This window comes from Amia ocellicauda, chromosome 7, assembly GCF_036373705.1.
Source record: "Amia ocellicauda isolate fAmiCal2 chromosome 7, fAmiCal2.hap1, whole genome shotgun sequence".
NCBI lineage: Eukaryota > Metazoa > Chordata > Actinopteri > Amiiformes > Amiidae > Amia > Amia ocellicauda.
Window position 1 is genome coordinate 32,557,680 of NC_089856.1, and position 21,786 is coordinate 32,579,465.

The 21,786-nt window shown below is 39.3% G+C and overlaps 1 protein-coding gene across 1 annotated transcript in view; it reads right to left on the reverse strand.

Annotated features, from left to right (window-relative positions):
• Window positions 1-3,102: 3,102 nt before the first annotated feature.
• The window catches only part of psmd1 (proteasome 26S subunit, non-ATPase 1), a 50,182-nt gene continuing 31,498 nt past the window's right edge, over window positions 3,103-21,786 (reverse strand). Inside the window, exons 17-25 of the mRNA XM_066709240.1 lie at window positions 19,073-19,187; window positions 15,302-15,418; window positions 12,073-12,175; window positions 9,707-9,876; window positions 8,632-8,724; window positions 8,289-8,375; window positions 6,592-6,786; window positions 4,683-4,843; window positions 3,103-3,292 (exon numbers count right to left, since the gene is read on the reverse strand). Of these exons, the coding sequence (XP_066565337.1) occupies window positions 4,697-4,843; window positions 6,592-6,786; window positions 8,289-8,375; window positions 8,632-8,724; window positions 9,707-9,876; window positions 12,073-12,175; window positions 15,302-15,418; window positions 19,073-19,187 (1,027 nt within the window). The 3' untranslated portion in view covers window positions 3,103-3,292; window positions 4,683-4,696. The remainder of the gene's footprint in view (window positions 3,293-4,682; window positions 4,844-6,591; window positions 6,787-8,288; window positions 8,376-8,631; window positions 8,725-9,706; window positions 9,877-12,072; window positions 12,176-15,301; window positions 15,419-19,072; window positions 19,188-21,786) is intronic.

Genomic DNA, 21,786 nt, shown 5'->3' on the forward strand with positions numbered 1-21,786 from the left:
CAGATGCACAGTGCAAACAAGAGCTGTCCCTTATCATGAACTTCAGCCCTAAACCTACAAAAAGTTAATTTGTGTACAGGTTCTCTCTCCCTCGCTACTTTTTCTGCTGGACATGGCTGATTGATCCAAACGATTGAGAAATCTGATCAATTTAGAGAATCATCTCATTTCCAAATGTCAATATAAGAAAAAATACTTGTCCACTTCACTTTTATATTTGTGCCTATTTGCTTAAGCTAAGGTTGACCTAATGGTTTTCTGATGACCCGGCTTTTGCCTTGAATCTCTAGGTTTTGTATTGCTTGGCTTGTGTTGAAATGTGCAGCTTTTTTACCTTGTTTTTGGCTTAGATGCTGCTCTACGTGCAGCTTGATTGCAGGAGTGACTGGTGATAACTCAGGGAACGGGTTGAACTTACAGCCTTTCCAATCTTTTTGTGGGATGCCCTTGGAATCCTGTAGGTCCCTGGAACCACTGTCTGAAGCAAAGAAACATGATAAGAAAAATACATTACAACACAAAACACTGCAGATGAACTAAAGATGATTGTACTCTGGACAATGAGATTATGTTGCCTGGTGTTATTTTTGGTCCCTACCCTGCTGGAGGGGAAAGAGGACATTTTGAACTCCACGAACAACCTTGATCATTAACACACATTGACTCACATTGTTTGGCTGCGTTTGATGTGCCAGTTATAGGACACAGCTGATTAAAGCAATTTCCTTACTCTTAATTAGCAAGAAAAAAAATACTAAAAAACACTGGAGCACTAAATATTTTAATTAGAAAAACAGGTTGAAAGGTGCTGAATATAATTAAAAAGGTGCCATATGATATCCCCATTTTATTGTCCCTGATGTATTTTAGGGGTGGATGGGGAGGGGAGGGAGTCTTTTACCCATATCATATCAAAGCATGGTTAAGAATGCTTCTGATTTGTTAACCAAACCTTCTCAATGTAAGCTCTAACATCTATAAAGCTTTAACTTCATGTAACAAACAGTATCGTAACAATTGCATAAATACATACATACATACACACACACACACACACAATTAAAAATGGATAGATAGATTACAAATCCCATCATCCCAGAGGTTAAATTCAGGAAGATATGCATTTGAAAACACTTTATTCATTTGTTTCATTTTAAACATTCAGGACACACTTGGTATACTTGACCCCTTTTTCAATGTCTTTGCTCAGTGATGCAATTAGGATTCCTTGATTTGCACTCCACAACTGAGCTTGGATATAAAACAAAATACAATGGTAAACTAGGGGATTTAATTGGTAGCATAAAGACAAATACTAATGTTCTTGGATAGAGAAACCATTCACATCATATAGTACACACAAGGTCCAGCTGTGTGTTTATTCCATACAAAAGGCGGCTCTACACACCCTCAGTCCCTAAATCACGAGATAATTCATACTGAAACAAGTAGGCTGCTGCAGACATTTCCAGTGATGAACCCACAGTAGACTTCAAATATGTTATCGATGACAACAGAGAGGGCTGCTCTGCAAGCATCATTAGAGCAGTTTAAAAACTGAGGAAACCAAAAGGATATTAATATGAAGTTATGGACTATGAGCCCTCAGACAGGTTTTTAGTGCAAACTATTTTTCTTTTTTAATTAACAACTTGTTTGCTGAGAGCAGAGGAATAAACCAAATATCATGTGTACAGTGAAATTTTAGACGTGTTTCTTCATTTCCCAGGCATACTGCTTGTACTAGTCTTTCAAATAAAAATTCCACTGTTGCCTCGCTCCTATTACTAAAAACAATACTGGCAGGCTTTAAAGAGACTGCTTATCCACTTTTGCATTACACTTGAATAGAAGGATAAAGGTGGTCAATTTTCCAGTAGTCATGTAGACTTTTCGATAAAACCTTGTAACCAGTCTTACTGCTTAATTCCTGGGCAAACAGTTTTAAACTGACTACTTTTTTCAGATGGCATGACATATGAAGGAAATAAAAGAAATACATTTTCAATCATTTTTTAGTTCATAGGTTAAAACTCTTCAACGATTCCAAGAATGGCTGTTCTTTTCAATGTCTCTTTCACTGGACCAGCATCCTGAACGCATGCTACAAGTCATTACCCATTTACTGACCAGTGACTGAGACCATGTATCATATTAGAATTAGCTCATATTATTACATTGAAATCTTTAAGACAGTTGTTACATAATTAGGGTGAAAGCTGCAATAGTGTTATGTCTTGAAAATACAAAGACATTTATGAAAGCTTAGTGCAATGCCTTTATTTTTATTCCAAACAGGGTATTTGTCAAGTATTATTTCCTGAACAAGTCTACTGATTGGCAGATGAGATCTTATCCCACATAAACATTTTTGTTTTTAATCACAAAACTACTACTAATAATTAAAATAAAAGGAATTTAAATGCACAAGGCACATGTTAAAGTCCTAGGAACAGGAGCACCAAACCACCACACTGCATCTCAATTCGGTGCTGCAGCTCACAAAACCTACTAATCACCTGGAGTTACAGAGTACGAGTCTGGTCATTCTGGGAGCTTTTAGTCCAGGGGTGCAAATCTGTGGAACTAAGCTGATGGTAGCCTGAAGAAATGTTACAGGACACAGAAGCTATCGGGCTGTCATGGGAAATGATTTTGCACAAAGTCACGTGTGTATGACTTATTACAGTCTGTAGATACAGCTGTGATAAAACACAGAAGCCATTTATTTTCTTGAAGGATTAGCAGTATAAAGTAGAACATTATGATTAATAGGAGTTAACAGAGTAAATCTATAGTATACCATTATTGCATTAAGAGCCTAAAGCAGAAGAGGAAAACTAAACAAAGAGCTGCTGCAGTCATTCATAAAAATGACCCAGCAAGCACTAAGTATTAATTATTGCTGTACTGGCCATTACATTTATTTTCAAATGTTTTCACGTGTAAGAAAATTAAATAATTTAAAACTTAAATCTGCACCTGAAAACTCCCTCCATAAAAAAATGTATTAAAATTAATATATTTTACTCACATTTCAGAATACAAAAATGACAGTAGAAGTAAAATAAAGTGAAAAAAAATACCACAAATCCTTAGATCTCCAATAATCTTTGTTTTTTTAATTGTGTTTAATTGAGAAAATGATAACATTGAACAATAAAGTGTAAAACATTCCCTGTACAGTGATGCTGGGGAAGGACAGTGTAAAAGAGCTGAGTGCTGGAATTGCATGCTGTGTATCTCTGGTGTCTTCTGCAGTGCTCTGTAGCAGAAGATGACTGTCTGTGACCTGCAGGGGGAGAGAGAAAAGTGTTTTTAGCTTTACAAACTTTATTATATTTTAATTACCAAATTATTCTAGATAAAAAAAGTATGATGGAATCCTTGTTAAAACCTGTGTACAGTGAGAATATTACTACAGTATTATCCTGGCAGTAATAAAAAGTCCTCTGTAAAACTTGTGTAAAAGTCTGCTGTGTGTTTACATACAGTGCTCCTCCTTTTGTTATTTATGACAAATTTACATTTACAAAACAACACTGGAGCCCCAAGGTCCTGACGAAATTTCTAAACACCTTTCCCCTTAAGCAGCACTGTCTAACGAATTTCAAAACTCCCCCTGACGCGATTTATTAAGCACTTAAACCTTTGAAGTCAGGGGCGAGAGGCAGACAGACGAGATCCAAGAAAAACACACAAAACACTATGACAATTTGAAATCTAAAACTTGGAAGCGTCATCGGAACTCTCTCTCCTCCGTCATGAATAATCAAATCGGTAATTGAGCATTTCTAATTTTCAGCTGGAAACCTGAAATAAACAATCTTTTCATGGCAAAATGTTTAGAAGCAGCTGCATTGTTTATAATCCACAACCATTAATCTCGGGTGCGGCGAGAGCCAGGGGATTCTACTATTAAGACCTTAATTTCCAGATCTATGTATCTCAATACCATCTACGGGCAAAATGAGATAATATAGACAAAGCAGTGATTGACTTATAGGCACATATCAGCCAGAAGAAATAAGACGACATCCTCCGAAATTCAATTTAAATGCTGTTTCTCATAAAATGTTTAATGGAATTGTACTGTGTTTCTTGGCAGCCTGATAATAACTTTTATAAGCTCTAGCTAACCATGAAAACAAATGGTTATCATTAGAAAATCAAGCCTCAAGATTATTTAAACAGGGAAAGTGCTTGTGGTGTAGTATGCTAGAAAGTGGAGCCAAAGTGGAGGCTGCAGCTTTAGAGCTGGATGTATTAAAAAGCAGTGTAATGTGTGGATTTAAGGGGGCTCATTTATTACAGTACTAATGGAAAAAAATGTGTTGAGCTGTCATTTTTGCAAAAATTATTATTATTAAATCCAGGATTATACGTCTTTTAGTCATGCATCAAATATAACATTTAAACATCAGACAGTAAAATGGTCTTTTTAGGTTCCATTTTGTTTCTTGAGTAATGAAAACCAGCAGCTTGAGTGACTCCATACCGCAGGCGGAATAGTTTGAAGTTTACTGTAAAAGGTAGATCTTAAAAAATGTCACACATCTGCCATGTTTTAGCATTGTAAACCACAGCGGTCACTAGTACGAGGTGGTTTGCTCAGCTCCATGGAAGTGTGCAGAGAACATGAAGGTTTTAGAGTAGTCCATCAGCAGCCTGGAGAGGTGTACCTGAGGGGCCGCTTTCACTCATCGATGTACTCAAAGGGCTCTGGGGCCTCGGGCTCTTGCTCCTCCTCCTCGATCTTGGGGCCATGGGCAGCGACTGGCTCCACCAGCTCCTCCTCCTCCTCACTGGTGTCCTTCATGATGATGATCCCGCCGATGTGCAGCTAGCAGGGGCAGAGGAAGCACACACACCAGAGGTTAGCAACACAAAGTCTGGAGGCTCAAATGCCTGCCTGGTACATTTTATTTAAAGCCATACCAACAACTTTTTTTTTTTATATATATGTATGTATGTATACAATATCAGTAAGTCTCCTTTGACGGCATCTACCCAGGTTTTCCCCAACACAAATAAGCCTCCTCCCCCTCCCAGACACCTCTACAACAACACAAGTTCCCCAACTCCAGTCAAGCACACACAACCGCCACACCGCCCATTGTTCAGAATTCACTTTGTCTCACCTTTAGTAACAAAGAAAAACATGCTTGCAAAAGCTGCTCAAAGATTCACTACAGCAAAGAAACGTAAACTCTTCTTCTGGTTATCGCAGCTTAATCTGCCAAAGTGAAATCGACTGTATTGCCGACAAAGGAATCCTAAGCAGTTTAAGCAGGTGACATGAAAAAGGGAACTGGGATCTCTTTGCAGCATTTGCAGGACACCAGCATCCAGAGGAAGGCATTTCACTCCTCACTGCTGTTGGAGTTGATTCTACAATTAATTCAATGCACATCTAATTTGAAGCCTTTATAATTTCTCACAGTGTCTCGAACCATTTTGTTCCCCGACTCCCTGGAAACTATTTTTGTTCTTGTACAGTTATTAAGCCTTCAAAACAAAACTCTTGCCAGTTTGATATATAATCAAATTGTCTAACATTTACCTTTTAAATGACAGCAGACATTATATTATATAACATAATTACTTAGGGTCTATATAAGTCACAATTTAACTATCAAAACCTTTTTCTCCCCTCTGGAAAGGGGTTTAAAATGCAAATACATTTAAAAATGCCAAATAATGCATTTGAAATATGAACCCACAACCACACCTCCTAAAGGCAGGTGACAAAATCAAATCCCAGACATGAAGTCTCAAATTCGGGCACAGGAACAGCTGCAATTTATGCCTAAGAGAAACATTAGTAGAGGGGTCCTGACCCTCAATTCCCTGCCAAGAGTAAAGAATTCAGATCTCATTATCGTAATTAGCAATGAGATTCTTTCCTCTCCATCCCTTGATACAATTAATTTTTTTTTTTTTTTTATCATTTACCATCCCAGTTACACCCAGATAATTTCATAGGGAATACGGTGAATGAACCTTTGCTAACTTTTAATTCAGTCAGTTATTTCACAAATTTAAAATGGTCATGTTTTTTTCTTAACAGATACCAGCCAACAGAGAGAGGTAAACTATCAAGTGGGATCAAGAGTAAAATGAAGTGGTTTGGGAGGAGACGGCCAAGAGATACAATATAGAAACTAAAAACAAACTAAACAAAACAATAACAGCACCGAGCAACTATGTATTTTAGGAAAGAGCAGACTGCCTATGAATACATTTTGTTAACTACAGTCCCAAGATAAAGTAGTGGCGAAGTGTGCAAAACTCAAATTGCACAGAATATAAAATGGACTATTCCCATGTCGGTGATTACCGTATAAACATCCTACCGTCACCGCAATCACTGAAGTTTACAGACAATTCCAAACACTGCACAACATCTACAAATGATGACATTTGAAGAATACTAATTGAATAAAGCATAATACCCATCAATCAATGTAACTGCTGCTACGTTGCACATATTTAACCCATCTGCTCACAGGTGTGCAACCTGATGTTTCTGTACAATGGCAAATTATCTTGGGAGAGCAGTGCAGGGTCCCTGATGCTGTCTGAACATACCGGTTTGAAGGGCTGGTAGCGGCAGGTCTCGGGCATGTTGAGCACTTTGAGCTGCGCGGGCATGACACGGGCAGGGTTCTCCAGAAGCTGGAAGTTGGGCTCTGGCTCCTTCTTCTTTTCCTTCTCCTTGTCTTTTTCCTTCTCTTTCTCCTTCTCCTCATCTTTCTTCTCTTTCTCCTTTTCTACTTCGGTATCCTGCAATCCCACCACATTGAGGATTAAAATATCAGTGACCTTTATTAGGGGGTTTAACATAATTCTTACATTCCACTGTTCTACAGCCTAGTAGTAATATTAGGTAATGAAACAATACAATATACATATATAAGCAGGGATTTTATGTTTTCCTTCATTTAACACGCCATGTGAGAAAAACACTGAACTGACTGTTTTTTTTTGTTTTTTTTCACAGGATCAGAGAGAGGAGGATATTAAAATTATAATGTGGCAGTTAGATTACCTTAGTGGCAAAGGTCAAAGCAGTTGTCAAATTTCACAAGACATTTAAATAGTTTTGGAAAATAATGTGAACTGTTTAAATGTCAGAGATGTTAAAAGTATAAGAGTTAAACATAAAAATAAAATTAAAACTATAGACAAATATACATGTCGGAGTCTACAACTGAAGCCTACCTTTTGGTTACCATATTAAAATATTCAGTCTGTAAAACTTTTTTTTTTTTTTTACAATTGAAAACACACATTTGGGAAGGTGAGCTTTCAATGCTTTATGCTTACCGCGGTAAAAAAGGGTCATACTGAAGAAAGAATTTGATCTAAAAATAAGAATCTCGGACAATCTCGGATAAACGAGGACAAGGTTAAAGACGGCCGGGCTCACTGCATGTTTTCATTAGGAGCTTATGCATTAGAGACATATGGTTTAGCTTCTGCGGCCTGATCAAAGGTAAGAGTAGTAAACTAGTCTTTGGGGTTTGTTTGTCTTTCCACATATGTTGGTATGCCAAACAGCATCACAGTGTGGGAAGGGAGAAGAGGGTGTCAGGCACCGGGTTGCAGGAGTGCAATGTGGAGTGTGCCGTGTCAGAGACGGGGAACATAATGGGGTTTCAGAGATCTTCTGCACAGCCTACGAGAGATCCCAGGCCTGGAGAGGGACAGCAGCTCTCGGTGATGAAAGCCCCATTGAGAACAGCAGGGCCTCTGTTGGATGCACTTGGTTAAAATTGCATTGTTTGACTCATTATGATAGGGAATATGACCATTAGTTTCCAATAAGAGTAGATTTTCATAATTTAGAAAAAAGTTAAATTAAATGCTTAGTAACTCAAAATGTTTAGAGGCCGTGTAAGCAGCAATATTGTATTTTTAATCTGAATGTTATATCACAAAGCATGAGAGAAAGACCGAAGGACAAAACGAAGCTCTTGATTGTGTCACGTATTATGCAGTGTAAGGGCTGAGTGTTTGAAGTCACGGATGAATTAGCTACATCAGAGGAGGACTTCAAACTGCCAGAACTCAGCCGCCACAAATGTGGGGCGCTGCTCCAAAACGCAGCAGATGAACGCATGAGAGTCATGAACACATGCACATACTAACACACGCATGGTAGCATTTACCATAACAGACCAGCATTGTGTTAAAGGTGTCCTTCACACAACTTGGGGGTGGAAACAAAACAATTGTGTTGAACTGCCAAATTTGGAAATGGTGAGAGGTCACTCCTGACTCACCACATCCATCTTCTCCTCCTCTTTCTCCTTCTTCTCCTTCTCCTTCTTCTTCGCCTTGGCTGTGATGGAGAGTACAGCAGTGGAGACCTAGCAGAGAACGACAGGGTTGAAAGACGAGTGGCTCCAGAGCTCTGCTCACTCCTCTCTGGTATCCCCAGTACAGGGAGAACCAGCCAGGTAGGGGAACCATGCAAAAACCACACCTTTCAGAACCGTGTCTGGTTTAAAATAGGTGTCAGAACATAAAGGGAGTATCCGCAGCTTTTTTTTTTTTTTTTTTTTTTATAAAAAGGTTACAGCTAAAATGTGTGTCCCAATCCGGTAAACTTTCAATCCTTCTCACCTTCTCCTTCTCCTTCTCCTTTGGCACTTCCAGAGCAGGTGGATAAGCAAAAGTAGATGGCTTGCAGTTGGACCTGTACTGCACTTTGGGCATCTATGAGGTTGGGTGAAAGAGAGAGAAAAAAATACTTATACTTCTAGGTGCACTAGAATACAACTCTATATTCATAAAGCCCTGGCTGAAACCTCTGGCATGATCCAGAGTTTGTGCTTTGTAGACTCTTTTGAAGCTCTGCACAGCACTACCTTAGTTGCTATATAAAATAAATAATGAATACAATTGCCAAACTTCAAGCTTTATATTAGCAGACACAGCATATCAGTAATAGCACCAATAAAGAGTCCATGATTTTGCTGCTAAAAGAATGGAATTGTTTCCTCTCTCAGTACTGTACAATATTTGGGTCTGCATGGAGCTTGTAAAACAGTTAAGGAACATGTCATTTCAGAGACCATCTGGAGTAAATGATCTGGCACAAAGAGGAGGTACTATCTTGCCTAATAGAACACAATATTTGGGCATCACCTACTGGAAGGAAGCTTAGATTAATCTTTTAACTAGTTCCAGCACTGAAATGGATGGAATGCCAGTCACAGTATGGTATGGCTCTGCAATGGATATAACCAGGACAAAAAAAAAAAAAAAAATGAACCTTTTGTGAAAATCGAAGAGCCACTTTCCTTTCTATTTTGCCCTAATTTACCCTCCATCATAAAGGACAGTAATAATTCACTGAAAACATCAAATGCCTTTGAAGACATTTTTATATGTTTATTTATTGTTGCGCAAGCAATTCCCTCACAATGTCACCTTTCAGCAGGAGAAAACCTAATTGTTGCCTATCAAAGCATATAAACAAGATTACACAAATTATTATAGCATTTTATCACACTGATGGTAGCAGGCATTTGAAAACATTAAAACACATAAATGTAGATAAAACATTTTTAGAAAATCTTATAGAGATGTACTATTTTTTCCTAATGAAATATATTTATACATTCCTAGGTCAACACCAGCCAGGAAGTCCTAGGACATCCTAGGAGTTTCACTGTCTGGGCAATTCCATCGCTACCTTCAGGTCCTTATTGAGGCCGATGATGGCCGTGGGTGTGAAGGCCAGAGACAGGAAGTGTGAGAGTGGGAACCAGAACCAGAACTGGGTGAAGACCAGGATGCCCACCACAGAGGGCATGTGAGTGTGGCCTGTCCGGGACTGTAGGGAGATTGTCACATTGCGCCCACCTGCAAGGGGAAAAACTCTTGAGTTCTCAGGATCGAAAAGAAGGGGTGACACTCCAGGGTGGTGCTGGGAATATTAACATTTCACTTGCTAATCCCCCCTCCAGTTGACCACAAGCACTCAAAAAAGGTGCGATTCAGCAGCTAACCAAAGCTTACATTCTAGCAAATATCTTTCCCACTCCTTTAAATCCAAATGAGCATTCCAGTTTCATTACTTAACTGAATTATTATAATCTAAATGAATGGTGTGACAGAGTCTTTACCCATTGAGGATTTAAAGTTACCCATAAAAGCTTGCAGTGCTGTGGAGAGCCCAGGCATAGGAGTAGCAGTGATCCAGCTAAATGTATTGTTCATTCGGGTTCAAACAAATTTCCTTTCCTGTGCAGATTCTAGACCAGCTTTTTAATTTTATTTTATTGAGAGTCAAGAGTGAAGGTTAAAAAGAAGAACTAAATTAACTGTAGTGCATCCTCCTCAGATCAGGGAGGGAAGAGGTGTGGGACAGCTGGTAGGATAGATAGGGGTGGGTGAGGAGCCAGGAAAGGGAAAAGGCCATTGACCTGAGGAAGATTAGACTGAGCAAAGCCAGTCATCAATTCCAGAAAATTAAATCATTTTTATTTTTCTAGTGCCTTGATTATTAGGCCCAGAAAACGAAAGTCATGTTTTTTTGCGCTTATTGTTCAAAGCCACTTGAAGATAGATTAAGATAATTCAAGCATGATTCACTTTTTGACCTTGCAGATAAATCATTTTCATATAAAATTCCTTGTAAATACTTTGGCTATAATCTAGTTTCAACAGAAATTGGGCAGATGACTAATCTGCCATTTGATCCCTTAGTTTATGCTGCAGAGATAATTTCCACTTGCCCTGAAAAGCTAAACTGACAGTCTCTAGTACTATTCTGCAGTGATACATTCATTTTCCAATGCAAATGTCAGAACAAAATGCAACAGAAAAGTTTATTGTATGATTTCACAACCTGCACAAAGGATTATAAACCTAATCAGTGGCTCTAGAAATGAATCAGCATTTTTTTTTTTTACATTTAATTCTGAATAAGCTATTGTATCCCTTTTAGAATGCCTGGTTTTCAGATCTTTAAATACATAATTGTAGCACATTTATTTACCCAAGTCCATACATTCCTATTATTTTAAAAAGCAAATACGTTTTTGGACTTCTAATTTAAATGTAAGTAATATGAATGGCAACAGAAGATAAAACTATCCACAAGCAGCTGGTCACAGACCTGGGTGCTATGAAGTAACCATGTAAGGTTCTCATTGCGTGCACAACGCCCACTCGTTTTCAGTCAGGTTTCTGGAGATATGAAGACCTCAGTTTTTGTGCTCATGCTTAAAAGCTTGTTTTGATAAGAAAATGACATAGGCTACTACCAAGTCAATATCTTATTTTAACATCTCATCTTGCTTCTCAAATGGCCTAGAAATGTAGGTCTGAGAAAATAACTGAATCTCTGCTTGCACACAAGGTATGTGTTTTGCTCGTTATCATTGCATTGATCAGCAGAAGGTAGCGACATACAGAACACCTTTAGAGCCACTGTACTGTTTCTTAAAACATTCTAGTGCTTAACAGGTATTCTGGTTATTGTACTTCCCCAAAATAAGTAGAACTAAATTCCCCATCCTCCACCTCAGATTTTGGTACTGAGGGGGACCATGTGACTTTATTCCTGAATTGATAAGATTTACTGCATGTGTCAGTATCATAACAATGAGGTTGTGTGTGCCTGTGCATACTTATGTGCAGGTATGTGCTCTGTGTATACACATCTGTGCTTATGCCAGCCCCAGTGTGTGTGTGAGTTAAGGTGTGATTATATGGCCCTCCCCAAAACAGCTCTCACTTAAGACCTCACACAAACACACAGGGCCCAGTCTGCCTCCACAAGAACAAATACCTCATGACTTTCCTCAACCGAAGAACACAGCGGGCACGTAAACTACTTGGAAAGCTCAGTATCCCTGCATGTGATGTCCTAACACTATGTGCCCAGTAGAGTTCATTGAGTCATAAGACCTTTAAGCAATTCTAAAGCCATGTCAAACATGCTACCCAAGCAATGCAATTGTGGTGAGCAGATAACTGGTATCTGTAGCAAGTACTGATGACACACACAGATATGCATTTTAATTTACAAAACTGAAAGCTAAAAATGCTTACCAGCATCCAAGATACCCTGTGCCAGGATTGCCCCAAATTTGGCCATGACGTCATCATGCTTGTCATTGATGACCTTGGCGTAGAGTTGTCTGAACTGGTTTACCTGCAGGAAGAGGGGATGGAGAGTGAGCGTCAAGTGATGCCTATGGGTTCAGCTGGAACTGTTCAGCTAGGGCCAGATAGAAAACATGTAGATTGCAGGGCGTTCAACTGGGCCTTTCATCTAAAAATCAGTAACTTTCAGTAGTATTTTCATTTTGACTATGGTTGTCAATTCACTCAGTATTGTAGAAATTATATTGTAGATAGTAATACTATATTATCTACAGTATAGTAGATAGGACACTTAATTGATAATCACTTCAATTCAACCCTCCCCCCACCCCCCAACAAAGAAAAGGAAGAAGGTCATGTTTTCCTTTCCTATGCATTTATACCCACTCAAAGGCAATCAAATAAATATTCACCCATTCAAAACCAGTGCTCTAAATAAACAAGTATTGGCAGTTGGGGTCCCCAACCTTTTTTTTTTTTTATTATTATTATTAAGAGAGCTACTCTGTGTAAGGGTGGGAGTGCTGACAGTACTTTTGTCCTCGGTCTGGGGTGGGGTGGGGTGCGCTATTTTGCCTGTATTTTCAAAATCGTTCGTCAAGCCCCTCAGGGATGTCCCACGATAGACTGGTAGCTCGTGATCGACCTGTTGGAGACCACTGCACTGTCTTCATATCTGTTACCACACCTACGCTACACAGGGTTCGTCAACTTGATTGTTTCATTAAAATACTTTATTAAAAGACTTCTTTACACATTAGTACAAATAAGTACAAATAAGTAATTAATTGGAAAAACTTAAGTGCACTTAAAGGCTCCACTTAGATGCTGTGTTTAGTGGTTCCACCACAACTATTTGTACGTTGTCCTGAACCCATTCTGTTGGCAGTGCTAATTAATGTCACAATTGGTAAGTGAATCTGGTTAGTTTCACTATCTTGGACTTTAAGTACCTTTAGGTAATTTAGAACTCATACTTTGCATCCTTATTTCAAGCCTTCTTCGGAAAAGTTCAAAACTTGGGAGGATTCCAAAACACTCATGCCAATACGGTCTTCAGATTCTATTGCAAAGGCTATTACGGAGAAGAATTTCACACAGGAGATTTACATTTTGAAGGACCTCAGTAGTGTATGATATTTATATTTTTATGTTTTAAGGATGAGAATCAGCACCTCCAAGTCTGTGGCCACGTTCTCTCTTGGAAAAGAGTGGATTGCTCACTCCAGGTTAGAGGGGAGCAGCTGCCCTTAGTGGAGGAGTTTAAGTACCTCTGGGTTTTGTTCACAAGTGATGGAAGGGGGAGCGTGAGATTGATAGGCGGATCAATGCAGCGTCTGCTGTATTGTAGGCGCTGTATCGGTCCGTAGTGGTGAAGCAGGAGCAGAGTCCTCGGACAAGGAATGCGGTTTACACGTCAATCTACCTCTCCATCCTTACCTATGGTCATGTACATTGGGTATTGACCGAAAGGACAAGATCGCGGGTACAAGCGGCAGAAATTAGGTTTCTCCGCAGGGTTGCTGGACTCACCCTTTGGGATAGGGTGAGGAGCTCAGTAATCCGGGAGAGCCTCAGAGTAGAATCGCTACTTCTCCGTATCGAGAAGAGCCAGTTGAGGTGGTTTGTGCATCTGTTAAAGATGCCCCCCGGGAGGCTGCCCGTTTAGCTTTACCGGGCACGCCCCACTGGGCAAAGACCCTGAGGCCGACCCAGGGCACGCTGGAGGGATTATATCTACCGGCTGGCCTGGGAACGCCTGGGAATCCCACAGGAGGAGCTGAAATCTGGCGCTGGGGAAAGGGAGGTCTGGTCTGCCCTGCTTAGTATGCTGCCACTGCGACCCTCACTAGGACAAGCGGTGTAGAAATTGGATGGATGGATGGATGGATGGATGGATGGATGGTTTTAAGGGCTCTAGAGGAATGAAGCTTTAAGTATCAACTTCAACATTTGAATTTTGAGAAGTGAAGTGGTGAGAGATCACCTTGAACTGCCCTGCACCTCCACGGACCCAGAAGGAGGAAAATTACAGGAAGAACACCTGACCCACTGTTCCCAGTGTGATTGGCTCCCCCTCTTGATAAAACAGGAAGCATCAGGCAGGAGGAGAGCCTGGGAGTTTGTGTAAGTAGGTAGGCTCAACAAGAAGCAAGGTTTTTTTTTTTTTAATGTATGTATTTATTTATTTGTAGTTTTGTATGTCTGTGTGGTTTCCACTGTACGGAACAAACCCAAAAAGCTGTCTTTGACATCCGGTAGAAACAAATAGTACACTCTCATATTGAAGCAGGGGAGCATAGCCATCTTTGATCTGTGGCTAACAGCAGCAGTTCATTTGAGATGAACCAGTCCCTTGGGTCTTTACTAAAGATACACAGATTATTTGTAGTATGTGGTGTAGTTAAAATCTACACACAAATGCGTAGTTGTAGCATATGTACTTTACAATTATAAGGTTGATATTCAAGAGCTGGTATTCATTTTTGGCTGCAGAGCAAGATCTGCCCCTCATTTATATGAAAGCATGTCAAAAGATTTAAAGATGAACAAGTTATTTAAATCTGAGAAGAGAAAAGTGAAGACTGCTGAATTACTTACATCTTACCTTTCATGTCATGTAATGTAATTGAAGAGAGAACCAAAAATCACGAGTACATCACAACTAATACATACAATCAATAACATTGATCATTTAAAACTGTTTTACAATCATTGACTTCCAACCATTGTGCTAAGCTAATGAAATGAAACATTCAAATTTCTTCAAACTGGGCACACAGAATTAAAAAAAGGTTTCCATTAATTTGTATGACTCTGGGTGAGTAAGACATCTGGCTAAAATGCCAAAATACAGAAGTATCCCTTTTATGTTACCAGATGGGTTAAATAAATATAAAACTGAACTGATAACTGAGTTTATAAATGTAAAACAAACCGAACTTTCAAAAATTGCACACCCCTAATTAGCACCACCAAATCAGTGGGCTACTTGTGCACGTGGAGTTTGTGTTCTTGATTTATCCATTATTTAATCAAAACAGTTTAGCACCTTTCAAACTGAAGATTAACACAAACAGCTTTGTGTTTTGAAGACAATGTTAAAACACACACATATTGCACCTTGGTCCTCCGACTATAATAAGAACATATCCCACGGGCGGCAGACACTCACCTTGGGGCAGGTGACCTCAGTCTGCTGGATCATGATCAGGGCAGAGGAGATGAGAGCTCCTTGACGAACATAGTTGACAGGGTCGTTGGTCATAGGCTCAAGGAGATTAATTGCTTCCTGAAAAGAGCCAACAAAACAAATTAAGAGGAGTTACTCCATAACTAGCAGCTATATTGCAGTTCTTTATTTTGCCAAAATGTCACATGCCTGTCAATCTATTCATAGACCTTTTCATTTGTTTCTCTCTTCTGTAGGGTAGATGTGTGAGAACACCAAATAATACAGAGCTTATCAAAGTCAAATTTGATGTCACACAGCTATGTGTATACAAGTTTCGTTATTCAAGCTCCTGATAATTTCTTCAACAATTTTGTGCTCAGTGAATTGAAACCAAGGTACAGAAGAAATCTGCTTTGGTTTAAATCTGAAAACAAAAACAAAAACAAAACATCTCCTTGGCAACCACACAAGTTTAACATTCTTCACAGTTCACATGCAACCATGCTAAAAAAAACAGCATAGCCAAAGGAGATTACTACGCAGTATTTGTCATATTACATTCAACCCATCCACTATTATGAGAATTTGGGCCATATGTATAGCTTATTAAATATAATTTCTTAGAATGTGTAACTAATATCTCCATTTACTAGAAGGAACACAATTTGTCAACAAAAAACAACAACAGCAACAGCACTGATTCCTGGAACAATTTATATCAGATATTGAAGTGATAGCATTATATCTTAGATATTATCATATCTCTTATATTTCACTTGATCCAGAGCGATCAATTGTTAGAATACATCACAATATTTTTACATAGAATTAACTATTTTTGTTTTTTAACTAGAGCACTGTAGGTACAGTACCTTGCTCAAGGGTACAGCAGCACTGTTCCCTACCTGGGATTGAAACCATGATCGAACTCCACACAGCTGTATTATGCATGACTCAGGTGGTAACTGTATGGGTAACATACAACTTTCTTGTTGGATTGCTTCTGTCGGGTGGCCTTTATTTTATTTTTTTGTCTGCTTTTGGAAAATTATTTGCCTGGATATTGCTGGCCAGCGCTATTATGTGGGCATTACATGTGAAATGTACTGAATTTGGCAGTATCTTCTAATATAATTTTTAGTAAAGAGGTATTTCGACAGTCCTTGTAGAACCAGCTAAATGTACAAAACATGCTAATAATTTGCATCTGTAGACTTGTCAGTAACTACAAATACACAGTAAATTTTGGGTAGATATTCCCTTCACAGTTGAATAAACCCTGTAGAAATTACTTTTATGCTGGGGAGGAAAATGTATTAAATAAACTGAAAAGGTGCACATAAATGTTCCACACACCAGTTCCAATAAAGAAAAGGAAACGTTTAAACCTGATTAATGAGGTTTCCACCTCTCTCTCTAAAATGTAAAGCTCGATTCACATGCATAACAAAAGCCAGCCTTGTTACATTACTAGATAGATTACATTTAATTTGTGCAGGGAAAAAATATAGGCTAAGTATTAATCTCGGTAAAGGTTCTCTCTGAATTTCCAAAACTCTTAGTATAGCAGCAGGTGCAACTGAATGCTAGACACCAACGTCTACACACAAAAACCTGTGTGATACAGTGTGAGATATCAAGAACGGCAAAAGGATTTCTAGCACCCTTCTCGGTGAAGAGAAGAGGTATCCCAGAACACACGAGAGACCCAACATAAACAAACACACTGAACATTCTCCTTCCCGAGGGTGAACTGAAAGCACATCAAAGGTCAAAACCCTTCTTGCGTTTCCTCCAATATAAACGGAGAACAAGCAGATTTTACTGTACAGCAGTGGATATGCTAATAACATGTAATTGAAACCAGCAGAGCAGTGCTGAAGAGGAATGGCCCAACACTGAAAGCAAACTTCAAAACTGCAGGGAAAATAAACAAGACAGCAGAGGCTCTTGGCAGTCCCCTCCTCAATGCCATGCCTAGAAAACAGGCCTTGCAATCAACTGGAGTGCAAATATGAACATAGAATAGTTAAGATAATAGCAGAAGGAAAGGCACAAGTTATAGACCAGATGTAAATAAGCCACAACAACAGTATATATTAAATAAAAGAACAAAATCAGACAACATCATGTACTAAAAATGATAACTCTGAAATTCCTGAAGTAGATTAACCTTGCACACACATACCATTCCAGCATTCATCTCATCTGCCTTGAAAACAACAGCTGGTGGAGCTGAATTATTGGTCATATGATGTGTGTGAATAAACCTTCCTATGTAGATTATACTGGAAAGCAGCAAGGGCACACAAAAAAAAATCCATGGGTAAAAAATTACAGCTTTGGCACTTATTAACACTGCTACACACATTTTGTAATGTGACCCATGAACTTGCCTGAAAATCTGAAAATGATCAGATTGGTTAATACAGTGATCAGACCTGGCAAAAGCAGCTTCCTCTCAGCGTTACCAAGAGCTCATTTCACTCCGTCTGTGAAGTCCTCATCCCACAGTCCTGAGGTATGCAACTCAACACCACTACCATAAGTTTGATCTAACAAACTGTGATGGTGGCTCTCCAAAAAGGCATCCATATAATTTAAACATGGCTAATCCCTAACCATCAACCTCTCAAAACATTAAAACGATTGAGATGGCAGTGACAGGCCTGTGCCATCCCTACAGACACTGGCAAAGATGTTGAAGCAACACATCTTGACATTTTCTTCAGTGATTGCCAGATGTGAGGAGGATTTACGCATTTGAGCAATTTCCAGATCCTCGTCCATGCTTTAAGAAATAATCTCTGCTGAACTGATGCATCAGAATCTGCACTTCAGTAAAAGCACAATCTTATCCTGTTCTTCTGGTCAAATAAATGCTACGTCACAGACCTGAACATCTCGAGGTTAGCACTCAAATTCACGTAAACATGAGTTGCCAGCAAAGGTCAAATTCGTTATCTGCCGCAGAGAGTAAGGTACTAAAATTGATTGGTTTTAAAATGTCTGGCCCTTAAGCACCTACAGCTTTAAGGACATGACATAGCTTGTGATCTACCATTCACATGCTTAGAAATAAGCTTAATCTGTCATGGCAACTTCCCCATGGCGGAGAAGAACAGTCAATCTTCTCCATCAGCTTCACCCTGGCAGCTATAAAGAAACAGCTGGCAAATTCTCATTCAATCTTACGAGTGCAGCTGGAGAGCAAAAATGCCCGAGCCAGACCCAGATGTCTAGTGCTTCTTGGAAGGACACTTGTTTCTATCTCCAAGGGCTGGTACAATGGCATTGATCCAGGACTGGGGGATTGGAAGCTTGTGTAAAGTAAAATAATCCTTCTTCATTGTCTTCCTCCCTCCTTCTTTGCAAAGGGGTGTTATCGCAGTCCCATGGATGAAAATGTAGAGCCGAGACACCTTATCCTGAGAAAAACTAAATTCTTTGGATCTCGAAGAGAAGTTACACAGTTGCATTGTGATGTAGGCAGTCTTCCAAAGGCAGTGATTTCTGGTTTTCATTCCAACACCAAGAGACTCCCTTAGGAAATCCTTCATTTTTTCACTGTTAATGGTCTCAGTAGTAACTGTACTGTAAAATATTATAATTTAAACTGCATTCAATGCCTGCATCCTCAGTCTAAGCTGTAAATAGGATTTTTACAGAACACTTGACTTTATAAAAATCTGCAAGCAGGGAGTCTATTTTTTTTTTTTATAACATAGTGAAGAGAAAGTGATTCAAGGAGATACTGCAGAAAGCACTCACCTTGTTTCCTGTTCCAGCACAGCAGATGCCCAGTGCCATGGCAGCCCCGCAGCGCACATGGGGGTTGTAGCTCTCAGACAGGAGGGAGACCACGCTGGGGCACTGCTCTGGAGTCCTGCACACAGACACAGAGCACAGATCACTCCCAGGCACAGCTACTTACAGTACAACAAAACAGTCACATCATGGTCTATAGCAATTTATAGCAACTGAGCTCAAAATACAAGCAGGCAATACTCCCCATACAGACCAATTGAGGGCACTGATGTCCAAGGGATATTGTCAATGTGTGACCTGACAAAACCTTGTATAAAACAGTCAAATCGCTATTTTAAAATACCAGCTTGAGCCACAATTCTATACAAAACCTCAAATAAACATCATGGAAATGGCTATATACTTAAGAGGTCTCAACACTACTTAAAAAATAAAATATAAAAACTTAAGCAAAACAAACAAAAACAAAAAACAGTGCTGCCTATGAAGCAGTTCTGAGGTTTGCTGCAACTCAACACCACTACAATAAGTGTGATTGAGTGCTATGTTTAACAAAATCAATCAAACTGATGGTGGCTCTCAAAGAAGGTATCCATATAATTTAAAAAAAAATTGACAGTGAATGTCAGTGAAGAATTAAAGGGATTGTTACTCATGGACACTGCATGAAGGAGTTTCATGATGAATTGTTTTATTATCATTCTACAAATCCACAGTCTAAAAGCAAACCTTCATGCATTTAAAAGCTGAATAGGTCTAGTTCTGTCACAACCAACTCCATCAGGCCCTCTGCTGAGGTATAAAACCTCAACCATGTGGAGAATGCACAAATCAAAACAATTAGCCTTTGCTGCAAAACCACTGGTCTGAAGCAGTTTCCACACAGTGAGGTTAGAAAGGTAAATGGTGAGGTGATTATTTTAAAACACCGTGCCAGGGTTCAAGTCTTAGGGGGGCACCAAAAAGGTGTCCAGGAGGGGGGGGTGGATTGCGGACTGTGATTTGTCCATAGTGTAAGGGGGGGGGGGGTTAACGGTGTTTCGTCCATGCACAGTACCCGGAGCCGGAGCGGAGCTGAACAGTTTTTGTTAGCTGGCAGTGCTGGAGCCGGAGTCCAATGGCGGCGAGCTTTACACCACTCTAGCCGATGCTTGGCATTGTGCATAGTGATCTTAGGATTGTGAGGCTGCTCGGCCATGGAAACCCACTTCATGACACTTCCGCCAGACAGTTCTTGCTTGACATTGCTTCCAGAGGCAGTTTGGCCAAAGGAGGTGATAACTTATGCATTCAATTGTTTTTGTATTTGCAATTAATTTATACAATTTGCAGATTATATATTTCACTTTGACATTATGGACATTTTTGGTGTTGATCAGTGGCAAAAACTCCTGATTAAATCCATTCTGATTTCATGTTGTAACACAATGAAATGTGGAAAAGTCCAAGGTGGGTGAATACTTTTGAGAGCCACTGTATACAACTGTCAGCAATGGCTGAAATAGCCAAATCCACTAATTAGAAGGGGTGTCCACATACTGTTGGCCTTGTAGTGTAAAAAGTCCACAAAAATACTGGCCAGCTGGCAACCCTATTTGCCACAGACATCTTTACAATTTTCTACATTTTCATGTTTGAAAGGTTAAACAAATGTTTGTTATTAATATTTTGGTTTTGTTAAACAGTTATTTTCATAAAATAAGTAAAAAAGGAAATGTTATAAATAATGATTGCTTTCTTGTGGCTCCGGAGTTGGAGCTGGTTAAAAGCAGCCGGAGCTGGAGCTGCAGTGTGGAGCTGCAGTGTGGAGCTGCAGTGTGGAGCTGCACTGCAGCTGCACTGGAGCTGGAGCTGGGGCTGCTGGAGCTGGCCTGGAGCTGGAGCTGGAGCTGAACCTCTGGAGCCGGAGCCAGCAAACCCGGAGCACTGCCAACCCTACTACAGGCAGTTAGTACCAATTTATTTGCCTCTATGAGTAAAAGGAGATGTGAACAGACTTGTATACTTGACACACAGTGTAAATGTATACATACGCACACAAACACTTATATATTAGGTTGTGTGTGTGTGTATGTATATTTATACAGTGTCAAGTGTATAAGGTTGTTACATGTCCTGTAAATATATAAACTTAAACAAACACTAACTAAGAAGTGAGTGGGACACCGACAGACTTATGAAAATGTCGAGGAGCACAGATTTAGGAACATTATTTAAATAACTAAGACATTCATCTTACATCTTACATCTTACTCAGGATGCTCAGTACATTCAACAGCCGATACAAAGGCAAACATATGTGACACAAGCAATGGTTAATTTTGTGTGCGAAGGGGGGTGGGGGGGGAACGATGGATATTGTCAATATATAACTTAAGACGGGAATTAAGTTACACACTCCAACACCATACTTACTAATTATTTAGAAGCCATTATGGAGACAGAATTAGAAAATAGTGTGTTTATGTCATCTAGGATAAGAATGGTTCAAAAGATTAACTTTAAGAATGACTGTAAACAGACCTTTGTTTTTTGGTAATTTATAAGCATAGATTATCTATGTTATTATCTGTTTTTAAATAAATACAGCAGGAAGAAAGCAAGTGATGAATGAAGTTGTTAGATTTACACAAAAATCCATGTTTGTACCAAGAGGAAGGGTTGAAAAATAAGGAAGATAAAGACTTGTAACTGACACTACTGCAAGATTGTAGCCA